Source organism: Pimephales promelas, chromosome 17, assembly GCF_988280905.1.
Source record: "Pimephales promelas chromosome 17, fPimPro1.hap1.1, whole genome shotgun sequence".
NCBI classification, from domain to species: domain Eukaryota; kingdom Metazoa; phylum Chordata; class Actinopteri; order Cypriniformes; family Leuciscidae; genus Pimephales; species Pimephales promelas.
Window position 1 is genome coordinate 15,783,715 of NC_142785.1, and position 12,651 is coordinate 15,796,365.

General features: G+C 34.8%; 1 protein-coding gene across 3 annotated transcripts in view; it reads left to right on the top strand.

Moving 5' to 3' along the window:
- sgms1b (sphingomyelin synthase 1b) overlaps positions 1-12,651 on the top strand; it is a 28,309-nt gene that overhangs the window by 13,667 nt on the left and 1,991 nt on the right. For 2 of the 3 annotated variants that reach the window (XM_039664775.2, XM_039664773.2), the window contains exons 2-4: positions 4,615-5,414; positions 7,956-8,073; positions 10,044-10,197. In XM_039664775.2, coding sequence (XP_039520709.2) covers positions 4,801-5,414; positions 7,956-8,073; positions 10,044-10,197 — 886 coding nt within the window. In that variant the 5' untranslated portion in view covers positions 4,615-4,800. Of the gene's footprint in view, positions 1-2,084; positions 2,310-4,614; positions 5,415-7,955; positions 8,074-10,043; positions 10,198-12,651 lie in introns of those variants that run through there. The other variant, XM_039664774.2, reaches the window with a different exon arrangement.

Sequence of the window (12,651 nt, forward strand, 5' to 3'; positions counted from 1 at the left end):
CAGGAAGGAAGGCCATTGCAAGTGTGTTGAAATACGAACCCCTCCCTCTATTTCTTGTGTACTCAGCTTAAACAGCATCTAAGCACAAAATGAAGTGTTTTGGGTCAATTTAAGTGTCGGTCAAACAAAAAGTACCTGTTCTTGTCCAAAATAAACTACAAATTGGACTGGGCTTCATATCAACCTACAAAATTATTCTAAAGTCTAAATTAAATGGAATTAGCAACATCTGTTCTTCCTTATTGTTATGCACAACTGATTTTCGAGAAAAAAAAAGTAGGATGGGGACAAGGGCATCTATGCATCAGTTTGATTGGTCTTTGAGATGTGGGCGTGGCACCCAAAAGTGGAGGTGAATGAAAGCAGGGGTGGAGTTTAACCGCAATAAATGATTGGACAAGCCCTGCCTCACCAGTCTGTCATTTATCGTTCACTTTCGACTTAACAACTTTGCAGAACGTTTACATTCACAAACAAGCTATATTACACACTGTGGGAATATTCGAAAAACCATAATAGGGGCACTTAAAAAAATACATTGGACAAATTGATAAAATTAAGATATAACAATACACGATAAGAACATGTAATATGCAAACATACAATGCGAAAGTCTTTACTTCCCTATTGTGATGTACCTTATATCCCAGTGAAACTGCTTCTCAAACAAGAAAAGCTGTTTTCTCATTTTGTCCCATCAGGATTTGATTGGATGGTTGTGAGTTGTTATTGCGGTGATCCCATGTGCTTGACAGGTTGTCCCGCCCTCGTGTCAGTAAACATGTCATCAGAGAAGAAAAGAGATGACAATCGACCAATCGCGGCGATTTCTGTGGTCGTGGCTCCTAAACGGTGCTCTTAAGTCGTATAGTGAGAGACGTTCAAAGATGGCTGTTGTCATGGTCTTGCAGCCAAAGTTAGCCTATAAGATCATTTTGAAGAGATTTTTCCTGATCATCTCTTAGTGTGTTTGTTGCCACGACCTACATGTGCTGACTAGCCAATAAAAATGCAACATCAAAGGCGTGTTGATCAATACGACATGGCCCTAAAACTTAAAACCACTTAACTTCTGCTCCATTTGCAAGATTGGGATACCAATTTGGCCTCTTTTCCCTAGTTGTGACCACATCCATAATCTCCTTTTTCGCTTCCGCCTGTTTTTTTTATTTTTTTTTTATTCCAGTGAACATAACCACAATTCCAAAGTGCGATTTATCTTTCTCTATACCACTAGCTCATGCTGATGATGGTTTATTCTTCTATACTATCTTGCGTGGCAGCCTATGATTCAAAAGATTTTATCACCGCACAGTCTACATACATATAGACATTAGAGCCAAACCGATATATCGGCCGGCCGATATTATCGGCCGATATTAGGCATTTTCCATAATATCGGTATCGGCAGTTATAAATGGCCGATAAATTAATATTTAAAAAATAAAATAAAAAAGGAACGAAACACAATTTAATCATCTCTCCTTGGCATGTTATATTGAAAATGTATGTTTTACAATTTGCAGTATGATATCTATTGCTAAATTATGGCTCATCATAGACTAGCTAACCACATAGCAAGCTAATGCCACTATCATCAGTGGAAGACCGCTAACGTTAACATTAATGAGCTTGGAAACCACAATGAACTTTTTCTGCCTAAATAAAGTAATTATTACTGTATTTATAACTAGCATATCTCTAATTACAGTCCCTGCATAAGTTATACTTGCGAGGAGTGAACATTTAGACATAGAGAAAAAGTATCAAACGTATATTGTGCAGAAAAGTTAGCTTTTCTTTTACACGTGTGTGAAATCCAACAATATTTAACAATAAAAAATATCGGTCGGCCGATATAGTTTTGTTTCAGCTAAATTCTTTAGTATTTTTTTTTTATTTATTGCTTGTATTTTTAATTTTTTTTAATTTATTTTTTTTAGTATAGGCTAATGAAAAGTTTTAAAGTTTTAATGCAAGCCAGATGTTGTGCATGATGGATAGTTCCCTTCCCCCTACTACCGCTGTAATGTAAACAGTCCTGACACACCCGTGGAAACGCACTCGAGTCGAGAGCTCCTGGAATTCTTCAGTCAGACGATGCATGTGGTCCTGGTCAGTGTGTTTCTGCTCCAGCTGTTCTGAGAACGAAATGTGCTGCTTTTTGTAAATGCAAGAGGGTTGAACATAGCTGGCGGTTGTAGCGGTTCACGGTTTGCTCCAGTGACTTGCAGATTGGAAAAGTTTCTTTTAAGGAGTTTCTTCTCTTGACAGTGAATTATGCAGAACTCGGGAGGAAAATGAAACTCGTGAGTAGTTACAAGTGGTTTTTAACTGTTGCCATATTGCACATCTCACTGGGCGTTGTTGCACTCTTGAATCGTTTAATGCCTTTGCTATAATGTAAAGACTTGTGAAAACAAATTTGACAAGCTTGCAATTAGTTTTGTGCTTAAATATGAATAAAGTGATGACTATTTATTTATTTTATTTTATTTTTAATGTACGTGTGAAATCACGTATAAGCAGTGTTATTTTTATATCATTGAGATATTGTAGTTTTTATATTTTTTTGTAGTTTAAGTAACTTAAGTATATCAAGAGAAATCTATCTTTAGCAACTAGCTGAAATAGTTTTTAAATTTATATTATATTTTGTAATTTTTTTTTTTGCTTTTGTTTTTTTCAGTTAACATTAATTATATTTCAAATAACAACATTTTTTTTTTGTTTTAGTTAACTATATTAACCCTTTTTCACACGTAAGTTTAAAATATTCTAACTGACCCCCCAGCGTGAGTTTTTCAAGGTGACCGTTATTTAGAACTTGTCACTTTGTTTCTTGTCTCAATGTTTCCATGGTGAAGTGTCATTGCTTGTCACGTGACACAGCGCAACCACAACACAGCACTAAATGAATGATGGTTTCATGTCATTTTTCCCTTTTTATTAAAAATATTGACTAATGTATTAGCTACAGCATGAAACGCTAATTGTCCGATTGTCAAATATGTGCAAGTGGATGGGTTTTGTTGTATAAACATCTTTATAACGATCGTGTTAGTTGAACTGTTTTGGTATGCACAATGGGCGGCGCCATTTTAGTTTGTTTTACAGTTCAGAGAATCGGATCTGTTGGATTTACGACGTCAATTCCTCCACTTCTCATGAAATTGGCCGGTGAACTGGGAGAAGAATAGGGTCAAATGTTAAGCTATTTGCACAGTGTGTATCTAATATGAATAAAACGTGTCGTTTTATTATAATTTTAAGGATTATTATTGCCGCTCCCGTAGACATAAGTGTATATTTTACAAACTCAAAATCATTGTTTTGCTATTACTTATGTGTATTTAAATGTCCAAAACCTAAAAATAAACTGGGGCTGGGTAATAAATATAGATTTCTCGATATTAATCGATTCTCATTTTTACGAACCAATATCGATTCTTAAATCTCAAGAATCGATTAGTCATCCTGTTTCATTTGAATGAATGGAACATTGTATCGTGGCTGCGCGCATCCAAAAAATTGCAATAATCTTTGTCCTTTGTTACTATTGATATGAAACGAAGTCTCAATTTTCAAATTACGTCCATTTTCTTTAGAAATTCAAAAACATAAATTTTTTGGCGCTGTGGCGTGAGATCGCTCTGGCGGAGCTCAAGAAGAGAAGCAGCAGCGCTGATCTCTCTTCCGGCTTAATAATACCAGTTACAGCGCGAAATAAACATGAAATGAGCATCTGAAAGTGTGTTAAAAGATATAGTACAACTTACAACAGTCACATTGATTCGCTCAATCAGCGTTTCAACCGTGGAAAGACGGCAGTTAAACAGCTTGTAATAAATGTCATGTATTGTCATATTTACCTCAGAAACCCACATAAACTCGTTAGTCAGCTTGAAAAAAAACTAAAAAAAATATATACACCATATGCATTATAATCTTAATGTTCTTTAATATTTAATGCATATTTGAATAAATCTGGCAAGTTTTTATGACAGCCACCATTTAAATGTTTATATTTCATATAATCTTCTTATTATAAAAATAAATAAAAACATAATTTAAGTGTTTGTATAGCTACAAAACAGTTAATTATTACCTTCATATTAGGCTAATGAAGCCTAGTAGGCTACAACTAGACTCCCATAGTTTACAGCATTAGTTAAGAGATTTGATTTCCTTGAAAAAATTTGCTTTTTATTGTAACTGATTTCCAAAATAATCAATATTGAATCGAATCGGAATCGAAATCGAATCGTGAAATTTGTGTCACTACCCAGCCCTAAAATAAACATTATGATTGAAAACACTCAATAGTTGTGATGTATGACAGCACTGAGTGCGTCTGTCTCTGGCTCAGTTCCAGCCAACGCGCCAGCTACGTTTGAATTTAGCAGTTGATCATGTGATGCGCTGACTGTTCTAATCACACCGGTGTGAGCGTATGCTCCAGAGACCACCAAGACTGATCACACCGCTGTGATCATAGGCGTGAAAGGGTTAACCTTTGGGTGAAGCGTATTAGAAAATGTTGGGCAAAAATATTCTTTGTATGTCTGTATTAAGATGTCTGAACTAGTTTTCTTTTTGTCCTTTCTCTTACAGGACAGACGTTTATGACGGGGTTGTAGGTGTGCATCATATTTGGATTAAACTTCTGGAAGTTGTGAGCCAGACTTCCCCAGAGCCCTTCCCTTGTAAGGATCATGGTCAGAGAAGGACTTTGTGTTTCGTAGCAGTGTGTGCCTATGTCGGATTCTCCAGTACGTTTCTACAAGCTCAAGGGCTGATATGAATAAAGTCGAGTCGTGGTCTGAGGAGGAGGTCTCGCTCTGGCTGACCGATCAGGGTTTGCAGGAATACTCTGAACCACTGAGAAATCTAGACGGACAGGCTTTATTAAATCTTACCACGGAGGACTTCAAGAGGCCATCCCTCTCCAGGGTCACGTCAGATGGGGGTCTGTTGCTCCTGGAAAAGATAGAGACTCTTAAGATTGAACATCACATCGATGTTCACAAGAATGGACATGCCAATGGGCACATGGTGTTGAATCATAACGGGAATGCTGGGATCACCGGCAAGGCTCCGCGGAATGGCGTGGTGAATGACTTCCACAAGGAACTGGTGCAGATTACCATACCCGAGCCAGCTTCTCCACAGTTCCCTCCCGAATGGGGAAAGAGCGCCGTGGCTCTTGTCTATGCCTTATGCTGCTTCGTCTTCACCACCGTCATTATTTCTGTGGTCCATGAACGTGTGCCTCCTAAGGAGGCAACTCCACCTCTCCCTGACAAGTTCTTTGACTTTTTTGACCGAGTGGAATGGGCTTTCTCTGTATGCGAGATCAACGGAATGATTCTGGTGGTCTTGTGGATCATACAGTGGAGTCTCTTAAAACACAAGTGAGTTTTCTAAGTTGCACACATTGTGTATGTTTTATTCTTCATGAGTAATGTCACAAAACCTGACTCTCCAGATTCAATAAAAATACATCTATTAAATTTGGCTTGAAAACAGTGAGGAGAATTTTCAGATTTTTACAATATTTATATGACAAGCACACACAATTTTCGCTTAAATTAACTTTAACATGAACAAAATTTTCAGACTATTTATTATGACAATTAAATGCAATGTTCACTTAAATTAGCATTACTGTAATTATTTTCTCAAAATACATTTAGATTTTTACATTTAGTCATTTAGCAGACGTTTTTATCCAAAGTGACTTACAACAGAGGACTAAACCAAGTAAGTCATCGTGAAGAGGCAAAAACAATGCAAGAAGTGCTCAAAATACAAAGTTCAGACATTGCTTGGAGTAGCATAAGCCAGATAAGCAAGGATTTAAAGGATTAATATTATTATGTTAAAGGGATAGTTCACTTTGAAATTAATTTTGATATGTTTTAGCTTACCTCAGGGGCATCCAAGATGTAGGTGTCTTTGTTTTCACAGTATTTTCAATTCTGACATTTTTCAGTCAAACCGTTGTTGTCTATCAGTCATACACTGGAGGCTAAGGGGGTCCACCAAAGAGCATGCACAGAGAAGTCAAAATTAAACATGATTTAATGACTCGTAAATGTAAGTACGCATTGATGGCATAAGACACGAAACGAGCGGTTTTTGTGAGAAAACGAACAGTATTTATATCGCATTTACCTCTTGTAATCATAGCCATGACAAAATGATCTGACGGCACGGGCGCTTCGGTCTGCGCAATGCGCTGGAAGTGATCGCTTGCGCGCCTACGTCACTCTTTGTTTATACAGAGATTTCGGAAGTTTTACCTTTCACTAAACATATTTAGATATACGGGAAACCGCAATGGAAGACGATTTTGGTATATCTAAATCTGTTTAGTAAAAGGTAAAACTTCCGAAATCTCCGTGTAAATATTGAGTGACGTCACACGCAAGCGATCACTTCCGGCGTAACATTGAACTGATTCAGTTCGGTTCAGTTGGACATTGCACAACTGATTCAGATCACTTGGACGTCACTCTGATTACACGAGGTAAAAACGATATAAATACTGTTCGTTTTCTCACAAAAACCGCTCATTTCGTGTCTCAGGCCATCAATGTGTACTTACGTTTACGAGTTATTAAATCATGTTTAATTTTGACTTTTCTGTGCATGCTTTTTGGTGGACTGACAACAACGGTTTGACTGAAAAATGTCAAAATTGAAAATACTGTGGAAACAAAGACACCTACATCTTGGATGCCCTTGAGGTAAGCTAAAACATATCAAATATGAATTTCAAAGTGAACTATCCCTTTAAGTGTTCACGGAAGAGATGAGTTTTCAGTTGTCTTGAATCCTGACAGGGATTCTGCATTCTGGATGAGGGCGGGCAGATCATTCCACCAGCATGGAACCGCGAATGAGAATGTTCTGGAGAGCGATTTCGAGGCTCTCTGTGATGGTACCACAATCCGTCGCACATTGACTGATTTTAGGCTTCTGGTAGGGATGTAGAATGAGTGGAAGTAGGAACGAGCGGATCCTGTGGTCGATCTGTAAGCAAGAGTCAACACCTTGAACTTGATGCGATCAGCGAGTGGTAGCCAGTGCAGAGAGATGAACAGAGGAGTGATGTGGGCCCTTTTGGGCTCGTTGAAGACCAGACGAGCTGCATTCTGGATCATTTGTAGAGGTTTAGTTGCACATTATGGAAGTCCACCCAGAAGAGCATTGCAGTAACCAAACCTAGAAATGACTAGGGCCTGGACGAGAAGTTGTGTTGCATGCTCAGATAGAAAAGGCTTGATCTTCTTGATGTTGTGTATAGCAAACCTGCATGATCTTGCTGTCTTTGTAATGTGGTCTGAGAAGGTCAGCTGATCATCAAAGGTTACTTCAAGATTTCTGTCTGACCTTGATGGGGTGATTGAGGAAGAATTTAGCTGGAAAATAATTAAGTTTTACCTTCTGATTACTGTTAATAATATAATAATAAAATAAAGAATAATAATTCGTAACAATCACCATTTTCACTAAAACTGTCATCACCACTAGGAAAGAAAATATTCTCATTCTCCTTTCTTATGACAAAATTATGTTATATATATTTAAATATTATTTTATGACAGTAGCACAATACTTGCAAGAAAATATTATACTAATTAATCTAAAGCAAAAAAAAAGTAAAAAAAAAAACAATAAAAAAAATGATTTTGTTGTCATTGCTGTAATTTGACTGTAATATTATTTAAATAATATTTAATTGACAATTAAGCATAATGTTCCCTCAAATTCCCATTACCATAATATATATATATATATATATATATATATATATATATATATATATATATTTAATTAATTAATTACATTATTTATTTATTTATTTATTTATTAAATGAATTAATATCTGTAAAACAAATCCCTGTAGTTCACTAATATGAATATATCACCACATCTTCCTTCCCCAGATCAATTGTCGGTCGCCGCTTCTGTTTCATAGTCGGGACGCTTTACCTCTACAGGTGCATCACCATGTACATCACTACTCTACCTGTGCCTGGCATGCACTTCAGATGCTCTCCGAAGGTAACAACGAAATAATCCTACTTTCTTTTCCTTTTCTCATATTATTTGTTATGTTGTTTTAACATAGTTACTTCATAATCAGCACAACTAACCTGCTAGGCAAGTATGTTAGCGAGTTAAAGAAGTAATAAAAAACGAAAGCAATAAAAGTATGTGTGTTTCTCTCTTGTTGATGGTTATAATAGTTATAATACTTTTTGTTTGATCCAATGAATATTCTTGATGAGTTTTGTGTCAATTTTTGTCCAGTTACACGAGTAAAAAAGACCATGTTATTTTACATAGCTCTTGTAATGATCGATACTGTATGATGCTTCACTTGTAGGAAAGATTACAAAATGCTAGAATACATTTTTAATGTATTTTCATCCCATAATCTTTCAGTTCATTCTCTGTTACAGGATGGGTCAGTTGACATCTATGTTTTTAACAGTGGATGTAAAGAATTTGTGACTGTTCTATAAATATCCTCAGAGGTCATTAAGGGACATATTTCACATTGAACTGAGAAGCATTCATGGAAAATGTGAAGTGTGTTATTTTTATCTCTTTTAATATGTCCTGGGAACCCATTCATAATGAGGAAGACACATTAAATATGTTGATAGGATGTTGATAGTTTTTTAAATGTTTGAGTTTTAACACAAGCCATTGATCAATTAACCCTTTCCCTGCCATCGAGGGAAATTTCACTGCTATACGGTAGGGGGCGCTATGATATCTTCTGAAAGAGTACAGAATCTCCTGATCAAAATACAGGCGACAAAGCAGCAGAAACAAGTGATAGCATAGCATAAGTAGATGCATATGTAAAATAACGTGATCATCAACATTTAAACCGCTTATTAATCAAAACTGCCTAATGTTACTGATTGAAATGTCGACCCAGGACGAGCTATAGGAATTTGCAAGCATTAGGATTGTTGATGGACTCAATCTACTCCATCTCCATCTATGCATTTTTTCCCCAGCACTTTGCTCAAAATCTTTTGCCTTTTTTAATAAAACACCCTTATTCCAAATGTTGATTACAAAAAAATGCATTAAGCTTTTCATATATATATATATATATATATATATATATATATATATATATATATATATATATATTAGGGCTGTCAAATGATTAATCGCGATTAATCGCTTCCAAAATAATAAAAGTTTGTGTTTACATAATATATGTGCACTCTGTATAATTATTTTATATATATATATAAATACACACACATGCTTGTATATATTTAAGAAATATTTTCATGTATATAGATTTAAATACATAATTTATATTTTATATAAATATAAATATTTTATATATAAATAATATTTTTTTCTTAAATTTACATAAATGTGTGTGTATTTATATATGTACAAAATAATTAAACAAAGTGCACCAACATATATTATGTAAACACAAACCTTTATTTTGGATGCGATTAATCGCATCCAAAATAAAAGTTTGTGTAAACAATAATTTAATTTCACAATAATATTGCTCATACTCCAGTGGGTACAGGAGTATGAGCAATATTATTGTGAAATGAAATTATTGTTTAGAGTGTATCTGCTCTAGTGTTGCTATGCTGCCTGCCAATGCACTGGCGATCCTTTTGCAACAGTGTGTGTGACTCAGTGTCACCGATGGGATGCCGTGAACACACACTAGCTACACAAGACAGGAAATCCACACCACCGGGCATGCAGGAAACATGTATCATCAAGCTCAGCAACTTGTTAGAACCTGCTTTCCTCTTGCATATGACATGCTAACAAAAAAGCCTAGACTTAAACGCCAAGAACTTTGCTTTCTAGGAGCCATTGTTGCTTTTATGTTGCGCCTCAAAGGGGTCATTGTTTTTGACAGGAACTTGCTGAGTTTGTAGAAACAAATAAGGTCAAGCGGTGAATCAAAATAGATGAAGGAATTCTGGGTGAATAACATGATGCTAATGCTTGTGTGTTGTTTCTGGCAGCTGTATGGCGACTGGGAATCTCGGATACGGCGGGTGATGAAATTGATCGCAGGAGGGGGTCTGACCATCACAGGCTCCCATAACTTGTGTGGAGACTACTTGTACAGTGGCCATACGGTCATGCTCACCCTCACTTATCTTTTCATGAAGGAGTGTGAGTAGACGATTTGGGACAACACGGTCCCCTAGTGGACATACAGTGCTACCATGCACACTTAAAAATGTATGAAGGGTCTTGCATTATTTAGATTACAATAAAATCAAACTGATTTGACATTTATTTTATCCCCAAAAAACTTTTCAAGCCAAATATTCACTAAAACAAGTTTAATTTGTAAGTGGAATACCTTACACCTATAATGCATTCAAAATAATAAGTCGTCTGAGTTATATCTGATTAGTAACTTCTCTTAAATGAGTGATTGCATAGCAATTTAAAAGTTGTATCAAAGTCATTTCTACATTTTCACCCTTTTTATTATTCAAATATTCTTTGAAAGTTCACATTTTATGAGCTTTTATTAATATTCATGATACATTTGATTTGAATACATCATTATGTGAAATTTAAAAGATCTGAGAATTACCAGTATTCCATTGAAATCAACAAATTTCATTAAATTCATTTTAACACCCGACTGCTCAAATTTATGGAACATACATATTCTTTTGTGTTTAAATTTATTTAACTAGAAAATTATTGGTAATTACACTTTAAAAAAATGAAACGCATCCTAACAAATAAGCATAAAAAAGACATGAGTCTAATAATAATTGTACAGAAAAACTTGATAAACATAATCACAAGCTTGCAGAAAAAAATAATAGAGGACCAAACATTTTCAAGTAACAAACTCTTGTCTTTTTGGGTGTATCTAAATCTTTCTAAATGTAGTGCACCAGTCAGCTCTGTCAGACATATTTTAAGAGCTGGAACTTCCTTTTTCTTCCAAAATAAAGTAATACTCCCCCCCCCCCCCCCCCCCTTTTGGTAGAGATTAACCCATATGAAACAAACTATTGTACTAATGTAGTCTCAAAAATTCTTCAGAAACTCCAAACATTTTCATAGGATCTGGTTCAAAAATGCATGTCCCAAAAAAACCTGAAAGATTTTGTTCCAAACCGAAACATACACATTCTTTTTCCAACAGAACAACATCAATGTTACTTGAAAAGATATTTTTCTAACAAAAATATAGCCTTTTTGGTTACACTTTACTTGGAGGGGTGTGCAAAAGACTAACATGACACCTATATAATCATGACATGACATATGTTATGAATATGAAGGAAGTTTTATGCATGTTTGTGACAACTGTCATTAAGTGTCATTCACTCAGTTATGATATTTTTTAAGCAAATATGACATTGTTTGAGATGTCTTTGTTATGACACCTTGACAAACCAATACATCATAACCTGTCAGTGTCTTTGTCATGACAATTCAATGTTGTACCACTGTAGTTGAGGTCACGAAAAATATTCATGACAGTTATAATGCCTCATGACAGCCAATGTCAAAGCCAACCACATGACAGTTTAACTTCATTTTATGCCAAGCTGTCATGACAAAGACACTGACAGGTTATTATGTATTGGTTTATGTCAAAATGTCATAACAAAGACATCTCAAACAATGTCATATTTGCATTCAAAATGTCATTATTGAGCGAAAAACACTTAATGACATTTGTCATTAATATGCCTAAACCCTACTTCATATTCAAGACATGTCAATATCATGGTTATGAAGGTCATGCCAGTCATGTGTTACCGTCTTTTTTAGTAATACAGTTCAGTTCAATAATAATTTATTAAACCCCAAGGGGAAATTTGTTTCTATACACTACCGGTCAAAAGTTTTCGATTGGTAAGATTTTTTATGTTTTTAAAAAGAAGTCTCTTTTGCTCACCAAGGCATGCAATTATTTGATAAAAAATAATTTAAAAAACAGTAATATCGTGAAATATTATTACAATTTAAAACAGTGGTTTTCTATGTAAATATATAGTGAAGTGTAATTTATTCCTGTGATCAAAGCTGAATTTACAGCATCATTACTCCAGTCTTCAGTGTCGCATGATCCTACAGAAATGATTATAATATGATGCTCAAGAAACATTTATGATTATTATCCATGTTGAAAACAGTTTTTTACATTTTTATTTCAGGATTCTTTGATGAATAGAAAGATCAAAAGAACAGAATTGATCTGAAATGGAAAGCTTTTGTAACATTAATCACTACAATTCAAAAGTTTGGGGTCAGTAAGAATTGATTTTTTATATTTGGGGGAAAGAAATTAGAAAATATGTTTATTCATCAATGTTTATTAAAATTTATCAAAAGTTACAGTAAACACATTTATAATGTTAGAAAAAAAATATATTTGAAATAAATGCTGTTCTTTTGAACTTTCTATTCATTATAGAATTTTTGGGTAAAAAATGGTACATGACTGTTTTCAACATTGAAAATAATAATTTATGTTTTTTGAGCATAAAATCAGCATATTAGAATGATTTCTGAAGGATCATGTGACACTGAAAACTGATGTGATGGTGTTGAAAATTCAGCTTTCAAATTACATTTTAAAATATATTA